Source organism: Ambystoma mexicanum, chromosome 1q (genome assembly GCF_040938575.1).
Source record: "Ambystoma mexicanum isolate Mex_15411 chromosome 1q, UKY_AmexF1_1, whole genome shotgun sequence".
Lineage (NCBI taxonomy): Eukaryota > Metazoa > Chordata > Amphibia > Caudata > Ambystomatidae > Ambystoma > Ambystoma mexicanum.
This window is the reverse complement of record NC_090922.1, coordinates 345,761,053-345,785,756: the sequence shown is the minus strand read 5'-3', so window position 1 is coordinate 345,785,756 and position 24,704 is coordinate 345,761,053. Positions and strand designations below refer to the sequence as shown.

Here is a 24,704-nt window from a genome sequence, read left to right as displayed (position 1 = left end):
CTCAAAATTCTTACATTACATAGTGGTCTTGTTTCTCAGTAATACATTCCATGAAGACGGTTAGGCAAAGTTTGTATACAGTACCCTCTGGGACCACTACACACAACTAGGACTACACGTGTAAGCAAAACCAACACAGTTTTTGGTATCAAGCTGAGCAGCCAGGCGTATCTCAAGAGCGAATGTGAGCTTCTAAGGGTGTTACACAAAGGTCTACAACAACAAGTATTCAAATACACTTATGCTCAAGGTTTCTTGGTAAAACAATTTATTACACATTCACTAAAGGTGGCAACCAATAGCACAAAAATTATACTACAATACTGATTACTATGCAGTTGAGCTCCCTTGAAGTCGGAGCAAAATAGCATTGAAGTAGGAGCAAATAGGCATAAGTTGATAAAATGAATATTACAGTTACTTTAAAACAGTGCAAATAGTTGATTCAATGCAATAGATGGGCCAAAGTCAATGGACTAGTGTCTTATATAAGTAAAAACGGTTCTGGTATTTAAAATTGAAAAGTATGCCACGGTTCTTAGAAGTAGTTCACAGAAGAGAGGTTTGTATGTCGGGTCACAAGCTGACTTTGCTTGCAAGTTGCCAAAGTTCCACAAATTTTCACGTGGAGAGGTAAGTTCTTTCGGTTGGGTTTTCACAGTAACTTATATTGACGAAAAAGATGCAGCTGAAGACTTCTGTTCCTGGCAGTTCCTGCAGATCTCGCTGTTCCTGAGCCTCAGTCGTGGGGACAAGAGAGAGGATGTCGGGGGATTCCTGCACTGCACAGGGACGGATCACAAAGCTGGCAAATTGGTAAATCTTCAATACCAGTTGCTATTCTTCAAGCACACAAGCTGGTGTCCTTCTCCCTGGTCAATCCTAACCAGCTCCGAGAATGGTATCCAGGTGGCTTACGAGTTGATTGGTCCCACCAGTTGTCCTTGAAGGGGCTTTTCTGTTGAGGTGAACTTGGCGTTTTGGACCTGCAGCAGCAAACCAATAGTCCAGTATTTGCAGCACCCATCCTCTTCCAGCTCGTCTTTAGTTCTTTGGTTCCAGTGGTCGACTCAGTCTTTCAGTCGAATTCATTCCAGCCTAGCTGCCACTCACAGTCAGCCAGCCAGTCAATCATGCCAGAGTGCATTTGGGTCTCCTAGAAGACTAAGCACAGGGAGTTTCGGGCACCTCCCTTACTTCCTGCCCACCCCAGACACTCGGGCGCCAGAGGCAGTCTTCAGTCCTGAAGCACGCCAAAGGTGTAGGAACAAAGGGACCAAACCTAGTTTGCCACGCAGAGACTCTAGAAGGACCTCTCCAAAAAAATGCTGATAAAAGAAGACTGGGACCTGTTTAAACAAAGGGGGCTCACATACCACCTTGAAAAAGATGGCTCCCGCGATTTAACGCTAACGGTGTTCGGTCGGGAAAAATCATGGTAGTTCGTTGTAAAACCACTACCACCAGCCATTTAGATCGGAAAGGGTAGCATTTGACAGCTACATGCGTTTCTAGACATAGGGGATACTAAGTAACCCCTCCAGCATTATTGTAAGATAGGGTGTGCTTGGTCTAGGAAATTGAAGACAAGTAAAGCCAATTTCACTTTACTTTCTCTGGGAAACAGTAGTTTATCCCAGAGAAGGTATTTAAACCTTGGGGCAGCCTAAGAGGCTTCCCCTGTGTCACTGTGCTGATGGTGCTGTGTGACACAAATGAAAAGATGATGCCTATGGAGTTGTCTAAAACTCCATAATCAAAGAACACAAGAGTAAAACACATTCAAAATACATGAGTGGGAAAAAAGGCTCTCACTCTCTCCAGGTAAAAAAATCAAGTCCTCAAAATCCAGCAAAGTTGCTGGGGGTCTCTAAGGTGAAGAGAATTAGGCCATTAATGAGAATTTTCCCTAACAGTGGGTGAAGCAGGTTATCTGTCTCACTGGAGGGGACCTGAACCAGAGTGTCATTTGCTGGCAGGGGAGCATCTGGCAGCTGCATTCCAACCCCTTCATTTGCCACGCCAAAATTGTTGCTGTATAGGGGCATCATCCATGCTAAACGCTCCTTGGTCAGAGTACCAGGGTGATCCACTCGTACCGCAGGAACCTTGAGTGGTTCAAGAACAGGACTGCCCATGGAAGGAGCAGTGGGTATTAAAAACCCTGTGCTGCACGTATGGCCTGCTAGAAATTTGTTTGAAAGATTTCAGCATCTCATGGTCTTTCTTTGCTGTTTTGAGAGCATTGTCCATCACCTTTCCAAAGAGAGTAAACTCTTCGATGTGCTTGTTGATGAGAGGGCTTCATCTCGGGTTTAAAATCCCGAGTTCTTCAACCAAGTATGGCATTTTGAAAGAATCCCTTCTGCTGCCACTCTGCCAGCTGTGTGTATGGCATCAAACTTATTCTGAATATTTTGCGTGACCAGACATCCCTCCCGCACAATCGCAAGAAGTTGCCATTTAGCTGGTTAAGCAACATTTTGAAGCCCGTACTGCACCAGACACCACTGGACATCACTGTAGCTGGTGAGAAAAGTGGGGATATTGGTAATGCGGGTACTGTAGGCCGGAGAAGAAGTATTTCTCTTGCCCAAAGCGCAGAGTTTCTTACATTCTTTAATGGGCGGAGCTTCAGATGAAGACGAGGGAAGGCTAGTGCATTTTCTAGTTGTGGTGGCCATCAGGGAATCTGGAATGGAGCGTCCGTGAATATAAAGTGGATCAGAGGGCGCAGGTCGAAGCATCTTTTCAACACGCAGATTCACTGCCCGAGTAAGGGAGGTTGTAAGTAAAGGAGGCAATGCACTTTTGGAGGAGCTAAGAAGGGGAATGGCCTGGCTGACCAGAAACTTTTCTTTGAGGTCATCCACAAAGTTGGAGACCACCTCCTGAGTAACAATCTTGAAGGGGCCCACTGCCTTCCTAAGCATGTTATTGAAGAGCAGCTGGTCATCAATAGGAGAAGCCTCCCTGGGCTGGGTAACAGGAGTCTCATCTAAGAAGATATTTTCAGGCTTTGCCTCATGACCAGCGGTAGTGGGCCAGGCCTCCTGGCCATTTGCATTAAGCCATGTGTCTGTGTCTAGGGACCCATCCTCGTGGTCCGGGACATGGAACACATTCTGATCAAAGTGACGATCATCCTGAAAAATATCGGGATCAGGGAACTTGAGACCAAGAGAGATGGGGGGCGGAGCCATAGAGGACTGAAGCCTAGGAGACATGCAGGTCCTTGGACCCTCCTCGAAGGAACAAGATCTTTTGTGAAGAATCTCAAAGCAGAAAAAACAATGCATTCTCACCCTGTCTATGTACTCCTCATACCATTCTCTAGTCCAGGAGCTGGTAGTTGTGACTTCTGGATGAAGTGGGGGTTGGGGAATGAGGGGGGAGGGGAGACTTAAAATTGACCTGAAATGGGTCGTTGGGCCCTTGTAAGGACTGTGAAAAAGGAGAGGAGGCCTGGGTATAGCCTGAAGGTAAAGAGGGTGACCAAGGAAAAGGGCCTTAGCATGCTTTTCGCTCTTAAATTAGGGGGAAGTTTGGCTTAAAGACGCACGTTTGGACTAGTCTTACGACGCATCAAATTGGAGCCGAAACTTTTGGGGTGGCAACCTGGGAAGCAGAAGACTTGGGACCATGCGGCAGCGGAGGTGCAGTGGAAAGAGAACCAACAGGTTCACCAGGTCCTGTCAAAACCTTCGACAGGCCTGCGGTTGCCCAAGGTCTCTTCGACTGCATCGTATAAGGTCATTGAGGCGCGTTTAGCCTTGGTGGTGCAAGAATGTGTGCCTTTGTCGCCAGTGGGTGGTTTCCAAGTACAAGTGCGTTCAGCATGCCTAGTAGGGCTAGGGACGGGCATGTGGGAGTCGGCCGACTCCACAACGATGTCTTCGGCATCCCAACTGGAGCTGAGGCTGCTGTAGGAATCCTCGTCTGACGTGCCGGCAGAAGAATGAGACTCGGCCTGCATGGCATAGACCACCCACTGCTTTGTGCACCTTTCTTGGGCCCAAAGAGCGATGGGCCTTGCAAGGCTGCTCATTGAGGTCACAAGGTAAGCAGCTATTACACTCTGTTTGGGTGTCCCTCCACGAAAATGTCAGATTAAAGAAAGGGAAACATTTTAATGGAGTTTGTTCAATGATGAATTGAAATAAGAGCAGCAAGGGAACGAAGAGGGGGAAGGGAGAAAAGGTTCTCTATAGAGAAATGTCGAGAATATGGGTCCCCAATCTCCCAATTGTAAAGGCTGAAGCTGGAGATGGAGATGCCCCAGCCGCCGAGAAGTGACTCAAATGCACAGGACAGCAACATTAGCCAATTAAATCTAAGGATGTGTTGAAGACGTGAAGTAAACAGTAATAAATCTCATCCACGCGAGATGCGCATGAAAGCTACAGACCATAGTGGTGGAAGACAATCTGTGGGATTTCAACGCAGGAGGTATCATGGGTACACTAGACGTAACGGTTGGGATAGTGTTAGACATACCAAGGTCATTCTTTGAAAAAATGATGCAATACTCTGCCATCACTGCTAGAAATCAGACTATATGCACAGAACAACAAGTTACCCAACCCCTGGTAATGTTCTTACAACTGGATGTTCCTCCCACGCATTCCTTATCTTTGATATTTCCAATATCCAGCTTTGCTGCTCTGGAAATGTGCATTTGTTCAACAGGGGGTGCTGTGCGTCGATGGCTGTCGAGTTGATGTCCCTCTGAGGCCTCCGTCTCAATGTCACTGCACATATATGTAGCACGAGCAGCGCCTGTTGGCCCCAGTTCAGTTTTTACGAGTGGGGCATTATATCGTGTTCAACGGTTACTCTCCCTGAGAGAGCGTAGACTACAACCGCAAGGGAAATTCTGCTGCAGGGTAGGATGGGAGGGCCGATATAAGGAATACATGGGAGGAACATCCAGTCAAGTTACCAGGGGTAAGTAACTTGATCTTCCAATGGATTTTGTCCTCCCATGTATTCCTCATCTTTGATACACTCCCAAAGAAGTTACGTAATTTGGATGTAGGAGTAGAAATTAGTATGGCACGAGTATTTTATGGGTGTGTATGCACTGAATGAAACGCTGCTTTTCCAAATGCGGAATCTTGACCCGAGGAAGAGTCTAAACTGTAATGTTTAGTGAAGGTGTGCACAGACGACCATGTGGCGGCTGCACATATTGCAATGCCCCTGGTCGAATTAGCTCTTAGGTGTTCTGGAGGATCTGTACTTGCCACTTTGTAGCATTCCGATATTGTTGGTATAATCCATCTGGATATAGTTTGCTTGGTAACGGCCAATACCAATTTGTGACCCGAGTAGCCCACAAATAATTGGTCATCCTGTCTTAACCTTGCCAATCTTGAGATTGGCAAGCTCTGTAGACATCTAGGGTCAAGCCTGAGAAGGCTTTCCTCTTCCTTCCCAGGATGTGGAGGAGGATAAAAAAGATAACGTTATCTTCTGAGTAAGATGAAACTCAGACAATTTTGGGGAGAGAATTAGGCTGCACTTTTAGTACCACTCGGTCTTTAGAAAAAGATAAAGCCTGTAGCACACCCACTCTTTGGGCTGATGTAATTGCCACTAAAAAGATGGTTTTTAGAGTTAGAAGTCTTAAGAGACAAGAGAAAAGGAGCTCCGTTCAAAACGTTTAACACAATTTGAGATCCCATAGTGGACTTGAAACAGGATTGAAGGGAAAACAGTCAGTTTAAGAATTGCATTATTAGAGGAATCTTAAAGTACGAGACTTCCTCAGGGCAATCATGAATAAACAATGTGTGAACATGACATTGGCGCTGTCTGTCAGCTCAGTATTTTTCACAATATAATTTCTCTGAAGTGCGCTTAAAAATAGAAAGCGCTGCCAGATATCCCTTCATGGTACCAATCTGGAGTCTCAGATTTGCCAGATGTAATAGAAATTATAACACCATTGGTGTATTACATGAAAAAGGGTAAAAATGCGATCTCTACACAAGCTGCAGAACTTGTGGCAGCAGTATAAGGATTTGGTTGCTGGCCTACTGGCCGAAAGCAGAATCTCCATTTAGTCGTCTGGGAGGTCCCAAACCTTGTATCTCAGCCTCTCAGAAAGCAGGTGTGTAGGCTGAGTGTCCTGATCTGATGAAGAACCCGACCCTCTCGCGAGAGAAGGTTCTCTCTTTGTGGAAGACTTATCTGAGAGCAGATGGACATGTCCAGAAGATCCAGGTACCAGGTCCTCCTGGCCCAGACTGGGGCAATTATGATCATGGATTTCCTGAACTTTCTCAACCTCCGGATTAGGTGAGGAATGACGGGGACTGGAGGAAACTCTTACAAGAGTGGAAATTCTCAGTCCACCACAAATGCGTCTCCTAGAGCGCCTTTTAGGGGAAAATTACCTTGACACAGTACAGTTCGCACGTATGGTTGGCACCGGTCGCTAACAGAGCCACTTCAGAGGGTCCCTAAAGGGTGAAGATCTCTAAGGACTCTGAGCTAGTTCCCACTCGTGGGAGAGACTGCTCTGCCTGCCCAGAGCATTCGCCGTCATGTTCTTCTCTCTGGCTAGGTGAACTGCCTTCAGAGATTCCTTCTTCTATTGCTCAGAACCAGAGCTGCATTGCCTCTCTGCACAGTGGTAGTGAACCTACACCTACTCTTTTGTTGAGTTACATGGCCACTGTGTTGTCTGTCATTATCAGGACATTCTTTCCCCGTACAGATGGCAAGGAGGCTAGTCCGATTGCCCTCAACTCTAAAAGGTTGATGTGTAGTTTGGACTCCGATGGAGACCAACGACTGCTGATTGACAAATTGTTGGTATGGGCTCCCCACCCGCGAGAGACATCCGTCACTACTGTTATCTGCGGCCATGGTTGCCAAAACTGTTCTCCTTTCAAGATGTTCTCCGGACAGTCCCACCACTGAAAATCCAGTGAGACACTATTTGGGATTTGTAGGAGATCTGACATCCTTCCTGAGACTTGTGACCACTGTGTCCTGAGAGCTCATTGGAGCGATCTCATTCCCAGACGAGCCTCCGGCACCAGAAAATGCATGATGCCATGAGGCTGAGCAACCTCAGAAAATCGAAGGCCGGTAGATGCTGGGCATTCTGGAATTTGGTCACCATCTGTAGAATGTCTTGAGCCCTCACCTCTGGTGACAAAGCTTTTCCCAGGGATGCTCTGATGAATTTGAGTCTTTGTGATGTTATCATGTGGGACTTCTTTAAGTTGAGGGAGAAGCCCAGCCTGTGAAGGGAGTGCCAGGTGGAGCAGAGATGTTTCTGGGGAACTGGCCCTGATCAGCCAATCGTCTAGGTAGTGATAGACGTGAATTCCCCTCTCCCGAGACTCGCTGCCACAACCGTCATCAACTCTGTGTAAACCCTTGGGCGGAGGTCAGCCCAAATGGCAGAACCCAAAACTGATAATTAGAACTGCCAACGCCGAGCCTCAGGTAAAGTCTGCTTGTGATGGATCGGCACTTGAAAGTAAGCATCCTTGAGGTCCAATGATACCATCCAATCCTGCAGCAGGAGGGCCTGAAGCATCCGAGAAAGGGCTACCATCTTGAACTTGTCCTTCCTGAGGAACTTGTTCAAGTCTCTTAAATCCAAAATGGGTCTCAATCCTCAGTCCTTCTTGGGGATTAGAAAATACGGGGAGTACCAACCCTTGTTCCTCTCTGGTACAGGTACTGGTTCTATAGCATCTTTCTCTCGCAGGGTTAAATTCTCCTGCATAAGGAGCAGATCTGGAACCTTCAAAGAGTTGTTCCCTGGTGGTTGACTGAGGTTTTTGGAGAAAAGGGAGGCAGTAACCTTAGGCAACTGTTTCCAATGCCCATGCATCTGAAGTAATAGACCACCATTCTGTCAGATGCTGTGACAACCTGCGTCCTACTGCAGTCTTGTGAATTGAGACCTCAGAGAGGTTTTTGGAGTGGCTGATAGTGGCTGAAAAAGCAGCGTTGCTGTTGCAGTCTTAATACTTCTTCCCCGACCACCACCGGGGAATCTTCTTTGTCCTCTGAGTTGGCTCTCTTCTGCCCCTTCCAAATGTGTAGTACTAGCGAAAGGACCTACCCCTCCAGGGTGTACCTGTGGGGTGGTTTGGAGTTTGTCTTACTGCAGCTCCAAGGGATTTGGCCACAGCCTTGGAAATTTGAAGCTTCTCCAAACTCTCATCAGTTTTGTTTCTAAATAAATGAGTGCTGTCAAAGGGCATGTTGAGAAGCCTGGATTGTACTTCTGTGGCAAATCCTGAATTTCTCAACCAGGCAAACCTGCGCACTGTACTAGCCGCCATAGCTCTGCTGATACTGTCACCAGAGTCGAGACCAGTATGGAGGGATTTGCACATTGAGTCTTTCCCATCCTTGACAATGTTAAGGAATCTGTCTCGCTCCTCCCCTTCGGCGATATGGTCAGCCGCCATAGAAATGCACTCCCAAAGGGTGTATGCGAACCTCGCTAGTATTTTTGACTCATACCATGCTAGGAACTGCAAAACTTAACATTTACAAATTCATTTAACTAATAGTTATTTGCACCTTATATTTAAATGACTGGCTTCTATTAATGCCCCTCTTCCCCCTGGTCTCATGTAGTGCCTAGTTAACAGAAGTCTTGCCTAATTCTAAAGCGCTTGGAAAGGAAGGAAGGTGTTAGCTCCTTCCCAACAAGTGACAATTGGCCCCTACTGTGGCCCTGTCTAATATATCAGTGAGATCATCTTGTTCAAAGACAGGTGTAGGTCTTAAACACCCCATGTATTCCATAACCATTGACATAAGTTGCCTGTATATTACCTCAGCATGTACACCAGGATCTACTCTTCCAAATGCAACCTCTGGAGAGTCGTCTATTCCACTTGCCTCATGAAGGCATTCTTGCAAGTTTTTCATGTGCAAGTCCTCTGATCTCAATGCCTCATGCACTGATAGTGTTCCATACTGTAACCCAAAGGGTCTCCCTTCATTAGAGGATTCCTCTGCATCTTCATATATAGGAGAGGGATTTGAAGAAATCTGAGCGTGGCAAAGGAGTACAAGTCTTCTCAACTGATGTTGGCATATTTGTTGTCACAGGAGTCTATGGCAATGGCTTTGACAGTTGTGTTGGTGGATTTGACGGTTGCGTCAATGGTTGACACTTGTCACGTTGATGCTGTTGACACTCAAGGAGTCAATCGCTACTCCACAGTTATCGATGCCAATGATGCACTTTTTGGTCCTGTCGGAATCAAGTCCTTCGGCGTCGATGATTTAGTGTTTGAGGGGACTTTTTCTCAACTCTAGGGATGGGATCGCTCTCGAGGAGACTTGGCCGCTGGGTCTGAGGACTCACAGCTCTTGTGCTTTCGAGGTCTTTTGACCAGGGGCAAGGCCACATTCTGGGCCGCTTAACTAGATTTAGTGAGGCAAAGGACCCGTTCGGGTGAACTTGAAGATGGCCGTCTATGGTGTGTTTTCTTTGTGTGTCTCAAAGTAGACGACTGGTGTTAACCACTTCGTGAACAGGAACGTTTGGACTTTTTTTGACGAGAAACTGTCCTCTACTCGTCTGAGGTCTTTTGTTTGATGGACTCTAGGGGGATTTTTTGTGCCTTACCTGCCCCAAGTTACACTCTACTCTCGCTCTCTCAGGGCTTTGGTCGTCATAGAGCAGCAGCCATCGCACTCCGAAGATGAATGGGTCAACCCAATGCAACACAGGCAGATACTGTGAGGGTCCGTCACAGACATTGTTGCACCACAGTCACTGCATTTTTTGAAGTTGGATCGAGGAGTGGACGCCACCGTAAACAAAGCCATTTCCTGACAGAACTCAAGATAGTAAAGAAATTTCGAAGAAGATTCGAAGATATTCCCGTCAGGAACGAGGCGCACCGTATCCGAAGCTGTAAGCACGGAAAAATAGAACTGAGGCTGACGAGAGCTGAAGGCGCTACATATACCTGCGGTGACATCGAGATGGAGGCCTCTGAGGGACATCGACAACCACCATCGACGCACAGCACCCCCCGCTGAAATGTATTTTTTCTGAAGCAGCAAAGCTGGATATTGGAAATATGAAAGGTAAGGAATACGTGGGGGGACAATACATTCGAAATGTAGTTATACCAATGATACTTTTCAGAATAGTGGAACACAATTCTAAGATAAGCAGGAACTCAGACATTTCAGAAAGGAAGTAAGCAGATCAAGTTAAGTAAATCGTAGTGTTACACATTTAGAATGGCAGTATGATATTCAAGGTGAGGTAAACTTTATTGGTAATACACTGTTAATCTTATTCAGTTTCAGGAATGATACAGTAATACCAACTCTTACTTTCTAGAATAGTGAAACAAAATTCAAGATAAGTAAATAACTTTGTATATTTTTCAGAATGGCAGTAAGCAATTCACAGGTAATTAAGACTTTTATAACACTTTGTAACTTATTTTGTTTTAGGAATATACAGTTAGGGAGAATTCTCCTTTCAGTGCAAATTCCCTTCAAACTTAGAGACACCCAGCTCTTTTGCTGGACTTTGGGACATTTAATTTCATCCCTGGACAGAGTTAGCCTTTTTATCACTGTGTATTTTTGATCTGATTGGGACTCCGTTTTCTTAGTTTTTGGAGTCTGACAAACTCCATAGACTACTTTTTGTATGGTGACAGCACCTTCAGTGTCGTGCCACAGAGAAATCCTTTAGATTTCTCTTAAGGTTTGAATATCTTTTCTTGGGTGAACTACAGTTCCCAAGATTAGTAAAGTGAAATTGACTTTACTTACGGTTTTCCAATGTAGCTCTAGCACATCCGATTTTATGTTGAGTGTTGGTGAGTTACTTAGTAGCCCCTTTTCCTACTTACTCGTGTAACATTTTTTATGGTTAACCTCACTACTTTTAATGGCTGGTGGCAGTGGTTTAATTTTCCAACCGTTGTGCTTTTCTACCGCAGGCTGAATCCTGAGCTGCAGTATATCACCCATGGGTGACCATTGTGTCAAAATGGCCCCAGTCTTTTTTCGGCATTTCTCGTTTGGGAGGTCCTTCTTGGGTTGTACTCCCCTTCCTACTTCTCTCACACCTCTCCCTCTCATCTCATGCTATCCCCCTACCCCACTTCCTTCACTTTTCTAATACTCACCTCTTCCTTCCATTCCCCTACTTCAACTCTCTCCACTGTTCATACCTCCTACTTCCTCACACCTGGGTCCCTTCTATCCTCTTAAATAACGTAAGGAACAAGTTACCTACCTGTAACTGTTCTCCAGCATGGGTCTGGCATGGATTCACATGCTCATGAATATTCCCCCGTCAGGCCGGGAATCCTCGGTATAGCAAAAAAATCAGTATCAGTTTCGTTTCTGATCTGTCTTTCTCAGTAGTAACCAATCACTGGTCTCTGGGTCATACTGCCCCCAGCCAATGACTGCCCTCTCCCTAAGCCCCGCCCCCGACAGCCATCAGATTTGGTAGCATGTGAAGTGGCAGTATGACCAAGTGAAGAGCCGCAGAGGGGTAGGCGGGAGGGTTCGCATGTGAATCCATGCCAGACCCATGCTGGAGAACAACAGTTACAGGTAAGTAACTTGTTCCTTCTCCAGCATGGGGTCTGGCATGGATTCACATGCTCATGAATATAAAAATACATAGCAGTATACACATGCACAACCACGGGAGGTGGCAAAAGGCTCAATATCAAGCAATACAACAACTCAACATTAAGCAACTCTTACCTCATCAGGCTCACCTTAGGCGAACAGGTTGCGCAGCACTGCCTGGCCAACTCTGGACTCCTCCCTGGAATCCCGGTCGACGCAGTAGAATCTCGTGAAGGTGTGCGTCGACCTCCACGTAGCAGCCCTGCAGACGTCTAGCAGGGGCACACCAGACAGGGACGCCGTAGTAGCAGCGATCGCTCTGGTCGAATGGGCTCTCGGATGGCCTGGCAACGGTCAGTTTGCCAACCGGTGACAGTGCATGATGCAGCCGGAGAGCCATCTGGAAATGGAAGTCTTCGAGAGAGCCTTCCCTGGATTCACAGGTCCAAAGTTCACAAACAGCTGTGATGTCTTCCGAAAACTTTACGAGCAGTCCACGTAGAACTTCAGCGCTCTAGCTACATCCAGCGAGTGCAGAGTCCTCTCAGCCGGCGACGAAGACGACGGGAAGAAAACTGGCAACACCAAGGGCTCGTTGAGGTGGAAGTCCGACGGCACCTTGGGCATGAAAGAGGGGTGCGTTCTTAAAACCACCCTTGTGTCGTGAAAATTCAAGTATGGAGGCTTGCAAGACAGGGCCTGGATCTCTCCCACTCGTCGTGCAGAGGTGATGGCCACGAGGAAAGCGGTCTTCCACGACAGAAACTTCAATGGCACTGAATGCATAGGCTCGAATGGGGCCCCCCCATGAGCCTAGTCAGCACCACGTTGAGCTCCCACACCGGGGCCGGGGCCTTCACCGGCGGGAATGATCAGAACAGACCTTTCATAAATTCCTTCACCAGTCGATGAGACCAAAAGGACTCCCGTCCTGTAGTTCTGGTGTAACGTGAGACGGCAGCCAGATGTACCTTGATGGAAGCGTGAGACAGGCCAGCCTTGGCCAAAGACAATAGGTACGGCAATACTTGAGGGGCCGTAATCCGCAGAGGGTTAATCTTCTGTGCACGGCACCAGACAGAGAACCTCTTCCATTTGTGTCCGTAGCACGAGAGTTGAGGATGCCCTGGCCTTCGCAAGAACCTCTCTGCAGTCGGCCGGGATGTTGTATCCTCCAAACTTTAGTGCTGCAGGAGCCAGGCCTGCAAGTTCAGCGACGGTTCGTGATGAAGAATGGCGGCTCCTTCTCTGGAGAGAAGACCCGCGTCCGTCAGCAGCTTGACTGGTGTGGACGCTGACAAGTCCAGAAGGTCCGGGAACCAGATCTGCCTCAGCCACGCAGGTGCGACGAGGATCATCCTGCACCGGGACCTCTTGAGCTGGTTGACGAGCCGGAGTAGCAACGGCAACGGCGGGAATGCGTAAAGGAACAGGCCGTCCCAAGGGAACGAGAAAGCATCGCCCATGCTCCTCGGTTGGGGAAACCTGCTGGCGAACCTCCGGCATTTGCAGTTCGCCGTCGACACGAAGAGATCGATCTGGGGTTCGTCCCATCGTCTGAAGAGTCGGTCCACTTGATCCTGGCACAGTTCCCACTTGCGGCACGAGCGCAGCTCTGTCGAGTGAGTCGGCGATGGTGTTTTTTTATCCCTGCCAGATGAAAGGGTACCAGAAACATCCCTTGGGTGACGGCCCAATGCCACATATCCTGGGCTTCCTTGGATAGGGCAGGGGATCTGGTTCCGCCCTGCTTCCGAATGTAAAACATCGTGGTGGTGTTGTCGGTGAAGATCCTCACCACATTGCCCTTGAGGGACGGAAGGAAGGACCTGAGGGCCCAGAACACTCCACGGAGCTCCACGATGTTGATGTGGAGAGTCTTCTCCTCTGGGAGCCAAAGGCCTCTCGCGTGGAGACCCCCGGTGTGCGCTCCCCAACCTTCCAGGGAGGCATCCGTCGTCACCGTCACCTGGTGGGCTGGGGCTAGGAAACCTGTTCCCGCCGTCAGATGAGAGCAGACACCCCACCATCGTATCGCCTGACAGAACGCTTCGTTGAGCGGGATCCTGTCCTCGAAGCCGCCCGTCGTCTGGATCCAGTGGGCGTCGAGGAATTCTTGCAAGGGCCGCATCCGAAGTCTGCAGTGGCGCACCAGATAAATGCAGGAGGACATCATTCCGAGGAGGGACTTGATAGACCTCACTCTGGCCACGTCCGTGGCCAGCAGACGTTGCACCTTTCCCAGGATGGTCCTTATCCTTTCCTCCGACGGTGAGGCCCGCTGCGCCACTGTGTCGAGCTGTGCTCCCAGAAACAGGGCGACTTGCGACGGGACCAGGTGGGATTTTGGAAAGTTGATGGAGAACCCCAGGTCCGTGAGCAGCTGGACGGTCTTCGCAGTGTGTTCCACGGTGAGCTCCCTTGTCCTTGCCCGTATGAGCCAGTCGTCCAGGTAGGGGTAGACGTGGATCCCCTGCAGGCGCAGGCGCAGCCGCGCCGCCACCGGTGCTAGACACTTGGGGAACACCCTGGGCGTCGATTTTAATCCGAACGGGAGGGCCTTGAACTGGTAGTGCCGCCATTTGACAACGAACCTGAGGAACTTTGAGTGTCTCTTTAGGATAGGGATGTGGAAGTATGCATCTTCCAAGTCCAACGACGACAGGAAATCGCCCACCTCCAGCTGTCCCAGCACGTGCTGGAGGGTGACCATCTGGAAACTCTGTGCCTTTTATTTGTTCAGTCGTCGCAAGTCCAGGATGGGACGCCATCCTCCTGTCTTCTTCTTTACGAGGAAGTATCTTGAGTAAACTCCGGAGCCCCGAAGCCTCTTTGGAACGAGCTTCATGGCACCTTTCCTGAGCATCGCCCTTACTTCCAATAGCAGTTGAGGGACGTGATTTTCCTTCCTGGCCACGGGAGGAATGCGGGGGCACCTCTTGTGGAACTCGAGGGCGTGCCCCAGGGCCAGGGCGTCCAGCACGCAACGGTCGGTGGAGATTAACTCCCACACGCCGACGAACTTCGTCAGCCGGCTTCCCACCGGGGTGCTTCGGCGGGGGCCCGACCCGACGGTCGGTTCAATCTTGCTTGGAGGCCGCTTTGCCTCCTTGACGACGACGGTGGGATCCACCCGACTTGCCGCATCCCCTGTAGGCCTCCTGCGACGAAGATCTTGCTGCTTGACGGTACGTAGAGGAGCTGCTGCCGGCTCCCTTGGAGGCACCCTGTCTGGCTCCGGAGCTCCGAAAGGACAGCTGTCGCTGTTGGAGCACACCCAGTGCACGGGCCGTCTCCGTCTTGATCGCCTGAAGGGACTCATCAACCGCCTTGCCAAAAAGGTTGTTCCCATCGAAGGGCATGTCCAAAACCTTGGTCTGTACGTCCTGGCGGAAATCCGTCGCCTTGAGTCATCCTCGTCTCAGGCAAATGCCGTTGCCCAACTGACGGAAACCAGTGTCAGCGATGTCCGTAGCCACCGTAATGGCGTGGTCTGAGGCAATCTCACCTTCCTGTAAGATTTCCAGGGCCTCAGTCCTCTTGGCGTCTGGAAGGAAATCCAACAGAGGGGCGATCTTGAACCATAACTCCCTGTCGTAGTGGGCTATGATGGCCAGGGCGTTGGCCGCCTTGATGGTCGTCGCTGCAGATGAGATGACCAGTCGTCCCATCGCATCCAGCTTCCTACCCTCGCCGTCCGGCGGGGAGGTTGAAGTCGAGGCTGATGCCCCCCGCTTTCTTCTTGGCCGCCGCCGAAACGACCGAATCCGGGGTAGGTTGCGCCCTAAGGCACAAGGGGGCAGCGTTGGGGACCTGGTACTTCTCGTACCGGTCCCTCTTCACAGGAGCCGTGGCAGGGTTCTTGAGGAGGGCGAGCCCCTCATCCCAGATGTCATCAAGAAGCGGTACGGCGAGGACCGGCTGTCATGATGCCTGCCCCCGGAAGACCAGACCAGGCCCAGCAGCCCCGGAAGCAGGCATCATGCCACGTGGAGCATGCCCAAAAGCCCCAGTTAGGGGCTGTTTGGGTACAGTCCTGGCGCCATGGGTGCAGGCTCATTATTGATAACTTACCTGAAGCAGACCATGCTGCATACTCACCTGAGGCAGACCAAGCTGCATGAAGACTCAAGCCAAATGAGGCTTAGGAGGGACTATTTTACTGAAGGGACTATTTTGTTACTTGGGTGGGGCTGTGGAAGAATACTTACCTGGATCTTCTACCAAGGCTATTTAAACCACGCCCGGACAGCCACACGTGCTTTGCGTTATTCTGCTTGCTGCAGCATAACGCTGACCGTGTTTTCAGCAGCTCCAGTCTTCAGCCACGCCCGCTTCAGTCCTGGGACTCCTGAAACAAGAAGACAAAAAGGATAAAGGTTAGAACAGGAGTTTTAACTTTAATCCTTACCTGAATCCTGATCCATTTCGTCACGGAACTGAAAGACAGAAGTCTTTGAAGCATCGCTTCGCATTCCTACGGCGCCGCGCTGAACTCACCTGCTTGGCAGTACTTCAGCATTCCATCACGCTCTCTCCATCTCGCGGCCGCCCTCCGACACCTAAGGAGACAAAGACAGCAAGGTGAGCAAGGGAACTCTCTAAGGCCATACAAGCTACCCCCAAGGACTTACCTGATTTACCACGGAAGGGACTCACCTCATTTCAGGTCGGCGCAGTCAACTCTGCTTCATCGCCGTACCCCGGCCCCTAAGGGGAAAAACACAATAGACTTACCTGAATCTTACCGAGTGCCATTTGGAAATCTTCGAGTGGATTAATCGGCAACTTGCAAGGAATCGGACAGAGTGAAGAGCAGACATTTGAACTCTTATGAACAATTGGACTTTAGAGTCAATACTGGAACTCACCAATTCCTCTACGCCAGTGAAGTAACTGGTCATCAACGCGCCCCTGCGGTCGACGCAGGATGGAGAGCTCATCCTTCCAAACCATCAGGTGAGACTAAGGAGGGGACATCAAGAGTGATCAGTGGGAAGACAACGGGAGTGGGGAAGGTGGGTTGACACTCAATTCCACGGGTGGTTAATTCCTCTTCTCCTTTGCAGAATAATATTTGTGCGAGCCAGACAAACTAGGCTTAGCGGGCCAGTCCAGTCAGTCATCTCGGCGCTACACGTCATGCTGGTGGAAATAACAGCGGCCCAGTTCCGGTCGCCGCCCCCGTGGGAACCAGGTGAGCGTAACACTGTCTTCCCTTTAGCCTCGCGCCGTTGGTAAAGGAACCCTTCCTTCTTTTCTTCGGGGCAGAGCTGGAAGAGCTCGGATGCCCTGGAAATCATAGCATGGAAGGATCCAATCTCGTCGGGCGGGGACGCCGGGCAGGGGGTGACGGGGAACACATCCCGTCGTTGCCTCCGTCGTCATCCGTACCCGTCGTAGTCGTGTCCATGCCTGTATCATCCCCGTGGGTAGTGGACCCGGGGGATGGGGAGGCAGAGAAGGCCGCAGAGGCGGCCTAGGATGCGTCGTCCTCCTCTTAAGTGGTGGGCTCTCCAAAGGTCCTGGCTCCGGTTCCCCCGTCAGGTCTGGCTCAGGTACCTCCGTCGGGGGAAGGCGCAACCTAGTCCTTATCTCCAAGCATAAGGACTGGATGGCTGACAAAATGGCCGCCGAGGTGTCCTGCGGCGCTGGAAACGACGGGAGCGAGGGCTCTTGAGGAGCCTCGTCTGCGTCACCGTCGCCCTCGTCGGGATCCCTCCCGATGGGCTGGGCCTCCTCCACGACTTGGATGAGCTCCTCTTCAGAGGTCGTGTCCGTATCCACGACGGCCACCAACCCCTCCCCTACCCTTTCCAACGAGGACTTCGTGGGGGTCTTCTCGATGGGCCTGAAAGACGACTCCCTCTGCGGTGGCAGGGAGACTCTGGTACCTGAGGGCGCCTCCACTGGTGTAGCCTCCACAGGCTGAGCCAGGGCCGCGGCGACATCCTCAATCGAGGTCTTAGCAGGGTGAATTAAGGCCAACATCACCTTCTGTACGCCTGGGGCCTTCACCTTGGGGGGGAAGGGTCCGAGCCTCACAAAGGCGGAGGGAATTAGCACATTTGAGAATTCTCCCAAACGCCCAATACCAAGAGGACAAGACTGGTGTAGTCTCCAACAGGGTTACTGCAGCAATTCTTGCCTAGAAAGTTATAGCAACATCTAGCAAGTAAGTACTCTGCAACACTTGTTCTATTTTCCAGAGGCCTTATACTTTGGAAGTCCTTCGCTATTCTAGGGCATGAGTGATCGCAGCGGCAGAAGAGGGACACTGGTTGTTCAGTAGCCAAAGGTAGGGAGGTCAGGATAGGATAGGTACGTATGCAGGAAAATCATTTCCAGAGGATTTCTCAACCAAAAAGTAAGTGCAGACTTTAGAGTTAGTAGAAAGTGTTTAGGGACTTTTTATTAGAAAGTCCCCTAGATGCACTCCAGCGTTCGGCACAAGAAAACAATATGGGGTAACTCCCAACTACAGGAATCACCACTCCAGCCACAGAGGAGCAACATGACTTTAGGTAATTATTACCCTCAGCCATATAGCACCACAGCAATAGAGAGCTTGCAGACAGACGCCTTCACGATGCAGCAGCACAAAGGACACAGTATCTTGATTCTTGGTAATGGGTGACAAAAAAAAAAAAATGGACACTGGATGGAACTTGCAGCAGTAGTCGACAAAACAGTTCACAACAAAGGAGTCTTCTGTGCTTCTCAGTGCTTTGGATGTGGCACCCTTTTCAATGTGCCAGATGTGCAACGGTCATCGATTTGCGTCAGTATCTCGGTCCAGTACTCTGGTGAGGGAACTTCAATGAGTAATCTTGATTCTGGAGGTTCCGCAAGATTCGTTCACGGGAAGACGTTGCACAGCACTCAGCCTTGAGGTCCCAAAGTATTGGCGGTTTGCAGCCATGGAAGGTCACAGCTTGTCATGGGATGCCTCAAAAAGCAGGCCTTCTTAAGACTGATTGGTCTCATCAATCCAAGGGTTGGAGTCGTCGTCTTTGGGACTCTGTCACATGGAAGAAGGGGACAGCACAGATGGCGGTTACACAGCAGGCATCTACGGTCGCTGAAATCAGCAACAGCAGTCTTCTCGTCCTCCTCAGATTCAGCTTCAGTGGGTAACTTGTCTACAGCTTCCAGATCCAGGCCATTTATCCAGGAACCCAGCCAACCTCCATGCACGCTACATTCAAACTGGAACCAGTCCTCCCAGTGAAAACTGGTTCCAGGCAGGTAAGGCATAAGACAAACAAACTGAGTTTTCGGACCACACCCTCGTTTCCTGTCTTGACAATCTGGAGCCTCGGCGGGCTACACAAAGGGTTCCCGGCAAAGAAAAATCAAACCAGGTCCTCCCACTCCCAAGACCAAGAAAGGACAAGCACACGAAAAATGCCAAACAAAGAATACAGACGTGTTAGGACAGTTTTTCTGAAGTCCAACTAAGGGCTTAGTAAAACCATTCAAGTGAGGCAGTACAAGACTCCACTCTTCGAATAAGGCTGTACAACCAGAGTTCAGGGTAGCGTAGACAGAGCAGCCAGGCTTATCTTAGGAGGGAGAGAGGGCTGTAGAATCAGTACAAATGAAATTGTTATACAAATGGTCCAAAGAAACACTGAAACACGATGTATGTGAAAATAAAGGATTTATTTCAATATAGGTAGGCCCAGATAAATTTAGGGGTAAATAAGTACCATCACACATTATATGTAATCCCAATTATCAAAACAATACTAAGCTTTAAGGTGAACAGACCAAAGCATAAACTTTATTTGGAAGATCTAACAGTAGTTCTCGGGAAGTCAAACCTTTTCATACACATTCAGTATAGATGACAACTATTCTTGGGGAGTAAAAACCAAGTTACTTTCAGTAATGCCAGGGCAGTAGACCCTACCAGTTGTACAGTGACTGTACAAATCACCTAATCAGTCAACTGGACAATGGACAATATACATTTTGTGAATAGTGGAACACTTATTCCAGGCACCGTAAAAACCTGTAACCACTTGTGATAACAAGGTTATAATAGGTTAATAAAACCTAAGGATCTAATATTCAATTACAGGTGCATTTGAGATCAGTGAAACACAGATTGAGATAAGCAGTAACTCTGGTAACTTACTTTTGGATGGCACACAGCTAACTCAAGGTAAGTAAAACCCATATACTTTTTTAATCTCACAAGGAGTCCAGGTTAGATCTTTCCCAGCTCTACACGTAACTGATGTATGACTTATAAGGGACAATTAGAACCACAGACTCTTCGTTAGATAGCACAGGGGAAAGTAAACCCTAATGTTACACTTTACTGAATGACTCCGTTATTCTAGGTAGGTAAAAACCTAGTGCAGGCTTATTTTGGACAGGGTAACAGCAAGTCAGGGGAAGCAAGACTCGGTTGGGCGACAATCACAAATATCCTAGCAGCCATAATCTGGTGAAACCAAGACATTACTTTTGTGAAGAGACACAACCCAATTACAGGTCAGTAATATACCTTCACATCTACTTTCTATTAGAATGACAAAACGGTGTCTAAAGAAAGATGTTAACCATACTTTTAAGAATAGTACATCACAAATTCAAGGTAAGTAAGAACGTTTGTAACTGTTCACTCTTAGTTACCGTTACCAATCAAATGTTTACAAGTAAGTAACTTTTAAACACATTCTCTTTTCTAGGCAAAAGTCCCAATCCCTTGAAAGTCGTTCCCTTATTCTTGGAGCATGAGTGTTCTCAGTGGCAGAAAGGGGGGTCACTAGGATCTAGTGACCAACATGCAGTGTCAGGATAGGTTCTAGAGTAGCAAAAGTGAGAGTTAGGAAGACTGGGCAAACATTTGAGTACTTTACTTCTAGAGTTAGAAGAGGGTCCAGGAGCTTCACAGGAGACACCCTAGCAGGATTCTAGCAGTGGGACTTGGTGCACTGAACGAGAAGCCTCCCCATCACATAAAACACTGCACAGCTACACAGAAATCCTAAGAGACTTAAGGTAAGTACATAACCAAGCCAACCCAGTACATCAGCATTGAAGATTTTGGAGCAGGAGGACTTTAGGATCTGCAGCAACATTCCCATTCAGTGGATTCCTTGTCGTGGTCACTGAAAACAAGACCTCAGAAGGAACTTTGCAGCAGGGATCAATGAAGAAGGCTCTAGGCAAGGTTTTCCTTGGGGCTTAATGCGTTTCTGCAGATTTGGCACCTTTTCCAAGGAGCACAGAAGACAGAAAATTGTGCTTGAATTCTCGTCGTTACAAAGGTCAAATACTCTATTGAGGGGACTTTTCAGACTCGATTCTTGTCTCTGGAGATACACCAGGATGCCCATGCAGTTTCAGTGCGAGTCGCAATTCGGAAGAACGTGCACCGCACAGTGGCTTGAGGTCCCAGTGTATTGGGATATTGCAGCAAAGTGTGGGATGGCTCAAAATGCAGGCCGTTCTAAGTCTAGTGAGTGTCACCAGGCTCCGGTCAGGGTTGTCGTTTACAGAGTCCCCAGGTCGATTGAAAGGAAGGGCTACAGCAGGCTCCAGTTACACAGCAGGCTCTCTGGTTGCTGGAAATCATTTCAGCCACTTATCCTTCACCATCCTCTTCAGCTTCGGTTCCAGTGGTCGACTTGTCTTCAGCTTCCAGGTTTGCAGTATTTAACAGGACCTACAGCACAACTTGTGCATTCTCTCCCTGCATTTTACAACAAGGGGTGGTCTGTTTGTCCAATCAGGACAGCCAGCCCCCCCCCCACACCCTTCCCCACCGACCGGGATTAGCCTCCATTCAGGCAAGGAGGAAAAGAAAGGGCTGTGGAGTTTTGGACTCCCTTGCTTCCTGCCTTCACAGACAGACTGGAGCCTGGGTGGGGAATCAGCGGACTCCCTCCGAAGTTAAAAATCACACAAAGGAATTTACCGCCCCGGATGTCAAGGGAACGAACAAGAAAGGACAAGAAACACTAAAATGGCGAAAAAAGAAGAAGACTGGCCATTTTGGTAAAATGAGCAGCCTTGGGTGCCTTTACTGCAGCTGTGAACACAGCCTGCAGTAAAGGTGCACCAAATTAATACAAGGTATCAGTGCCACCAGCCATTTAAGGTAAGCCTGCCCCTGTGACAGAATTGTTACAGTTTTAGTGTGAAAGGGGATACATTGTATCTCCCCAGCACTCCACATAAGGTGGGGTGTGCTAGCTTCACAGAATAAAATGTAAAAAGGGATACAAGGATCCTTCCTATCCTTGGGAACTGTAGCTCTCTCAAGAGTAGCCAGAGAAACTTTAAAAGCCCCCACCCCCAGGGCAATCCAACAACAACTGGCCCTTATTGCCAAAAAGTTGTTAATGAGGATCACTTTAAAAAGACACTATGTAGAGTTCAAAGAAATGACACCTATGAAACAGTAAAAGATTCTGAGAGTATGGAAATGTGGAAAAGGTTTCTACTCACTGAGGTATTAAAGTAAAATATCCCACTATTAAAGCAAAAAGTTCTGGGGTTGACCCAGGTCAGGAAGATTTACCATTTCTATGAAAATCTTAACAAGCCACCATTCTAGGTGAATGGCGATCCCTTCTGTGCATCACTGTGGCTGGGTTGACAGCCTACAAGTCGTAAACAAAATCACACAAAAGTCAATAGAACACATCCACTGCCACAAGCCATAAAGGTATGCGTGCGACTTAAAATAAACTGCACAGAGCAGTGAAAAAGGGGATACAGTAAGCCCTCAGCACGCCACACCTTCTACCCTTGGGAACATTAGTTCACACAAGGAACCGAAGATAAAACAAGAGCAGGCCAAGGGGCTCCCCAGCAACACTGCACCAAAAGTTCTGTGCGCTGCAAAAGTGAATCGCACATGCCTTAGAAAATATGGAGGAAAGCAGGGCTCCATAAAATAAACTAGGGTTCCCATAGCCAGAGCAAAAGAATGACTGAGGGGGAAAAGGGCTCCCCTCATTCAGGAGAACACGCAAAAAGATCCAGAAGTCCAGCAAAAAGTGTTGGGGGAGTCTCACCGGTAGAAAGGATTTGGCATAAACATTAACAATCTCCCTAAGAAGGACAAAGGGGAACTTGAAGTGATGAGAGCTGTTGGAGTGAATGCTGTGCGCGTGACTGGCTAGCAGAAAGCCTTAAAAGTTCAGGTGTCCATACTCCCATATAATATCCAATTGCGTGGCACGTTTGCGTTACAAAGGACTATTTTAAATATGTATTTCAAATCATTTGGGAAATCCTAGGAATGAGAGAACCCAATGATGGAGTTTTTTTTTGTTAAATCCACATTAATACAAAATAATTTTTCAAAATCATATAAAGCACACAGATTGGAACATAACTACTGGCCAAAGTATTTACCTATTATCATCACAGGAGATGTTGTCAAAGAAGGATTTGGTTTTGTCGTAATAGCAGTTAGATGCGAGGACCTCCTCTTCATCAGCATTACCTTCACTGTTTTGCGTATCAATTCCAGAATCACCTTTATCCTCTCCATTAACTGGTTTTTCCACCTTTTCAGGTTTATCATCTACAAAAATAAATATACACTCAGTCATGCCAATTTCAGGTTGCGCTACGATTATGAATCTTTACTCACATAATTAGCAATGAGTCTGGGAGACCTTACTAACGTGAATGCATTGGTTTTGTTTTTCGACTATCCATTCAGTTATTCTTTAAGGAACTGAAGTCTGGGTGTTGAGCCTAACTGACTAGAAAGCTGTTTTCAGTATTTACTGTCCAGTGTTGGACTACAAACAGAGCAATGGAAAACATCAACTTAAGAGGTACAATTGAAGTGATAGCAGAAGAACAAGTTACTCTCTTACCTGGTAACGTTCTTTCGATGGGATGGTCCAACGACGTATTCCATATCTATCACAGTAATCACCACAGCTGTGCTGCTCTGGAAAATCTTCAGCGTCTGCGCCCTGCGTCGATGACGTCGATACGCCGCCCTCGAGGACCTCCACCGATGGCACTGGATGTTATAAATAGGACACACGACGCCCGTAGCCTCAGTTGTAGTTTTTCCCCCAGAACGTGTGCCACCAGTCTTCTGCCAGTCTGACACACAAAGCCTTGCGGAATTGTAAGCTGCAATCGCGTAAGAAATTCTGTAGCTGGGAAGGTAGGGAGGGAGCGATATGGAATAAGTCGTTGGACCATCCCATCGAAAGAACGTTACCAGGTAAGAGAGTAACTTGTTCTTCGAGGGGATTGGGGCCTCCGACGTATTCCATATCTATGACAGACTCCCAAATGCAAGGAGGTAAGAAAAAAAATTTAGATAACAGAAATTTAGCATGCCCAATCAAATTGCAGAGTAAAGGACCGCCTTGCCAAAGGCCAGATCCTGCCCCCGGATGGAATCAAGGGAATAGTGACGTACAAAAGTATGTACCGAAGCCCAGGTGGCTGCATCACAGATGTTGCGAATAGGAACACCCCTTTCAGGGCAGTAGAGGCAGCCATACCCCTGATAGATTGGGCCCATAAGAAGACCGGTGGGTCCTTACACGCCAAGCAGTAACAATAGCCAAAATAATCCAGCGAGACAAAGTCCGTTTCGTCACAGCCCGTCCCAAACGCTTTCCAGCATAACCAATAAAGAGCGGATCGTCCACTCCGACCCGGGACATGCGTGAAATATAAAAGCTTAACGCTCTCCTAGGATCAAGCCTATGGAGCCTCTCCTCTTCCTTACCAGGATGTGGAGGAGGATAAAATGCCAGAAGAACAACCTTCTGGCCTAAATGAAATTCCGACACCACCTTCGGAAGAAAAGGACGAACTCTAAAGACAACCCTGTCCTTATGAAACACAGTGAAGGGTGGCTTAACTGAAAGTGCCTGTAACTCACTCACTCACTCTGCGAGAGGAAGTGACCGCAACTAAAAATACAGTTTTCAGAGTTAACAGTCTCAAAGGGCATGAATGCAAAGGCTCAAACGGAACACCCATCAGAAACTTGACAACAAGGTTCATATCCCAACCGGGCACCTGGAAAGGTGATGGAGGGAACACATTAGTGAGCCCTTTCAGAAACTGAGAAATTAAAGGAATTTTAA

General features: G+C 48.4%; 1 protein-coding gene across 1 annotated transcript in view; it reads right to left on the bottom strand.

Moving 5' to 3' along the window:
- The window catches only part of LSM14A (LSM14A mRNA processing body assembly factor), a 777,373-nt gene that overhangs the window by 151,598 nt on the left and 601,071 nt on the right, over positions 1–24,704 (bottom strand). Inside the window, exon 8 of the mRNA XM_069639395.1 lies at positions 22,990–23,161. Coding sequence (XP_069495496.1) covers positions 22,990–23,161 — 172 coding nt within the window. The remainder of the gene's footprint in view (positions 1–22,989; positions 23,162–24,704) is intronic.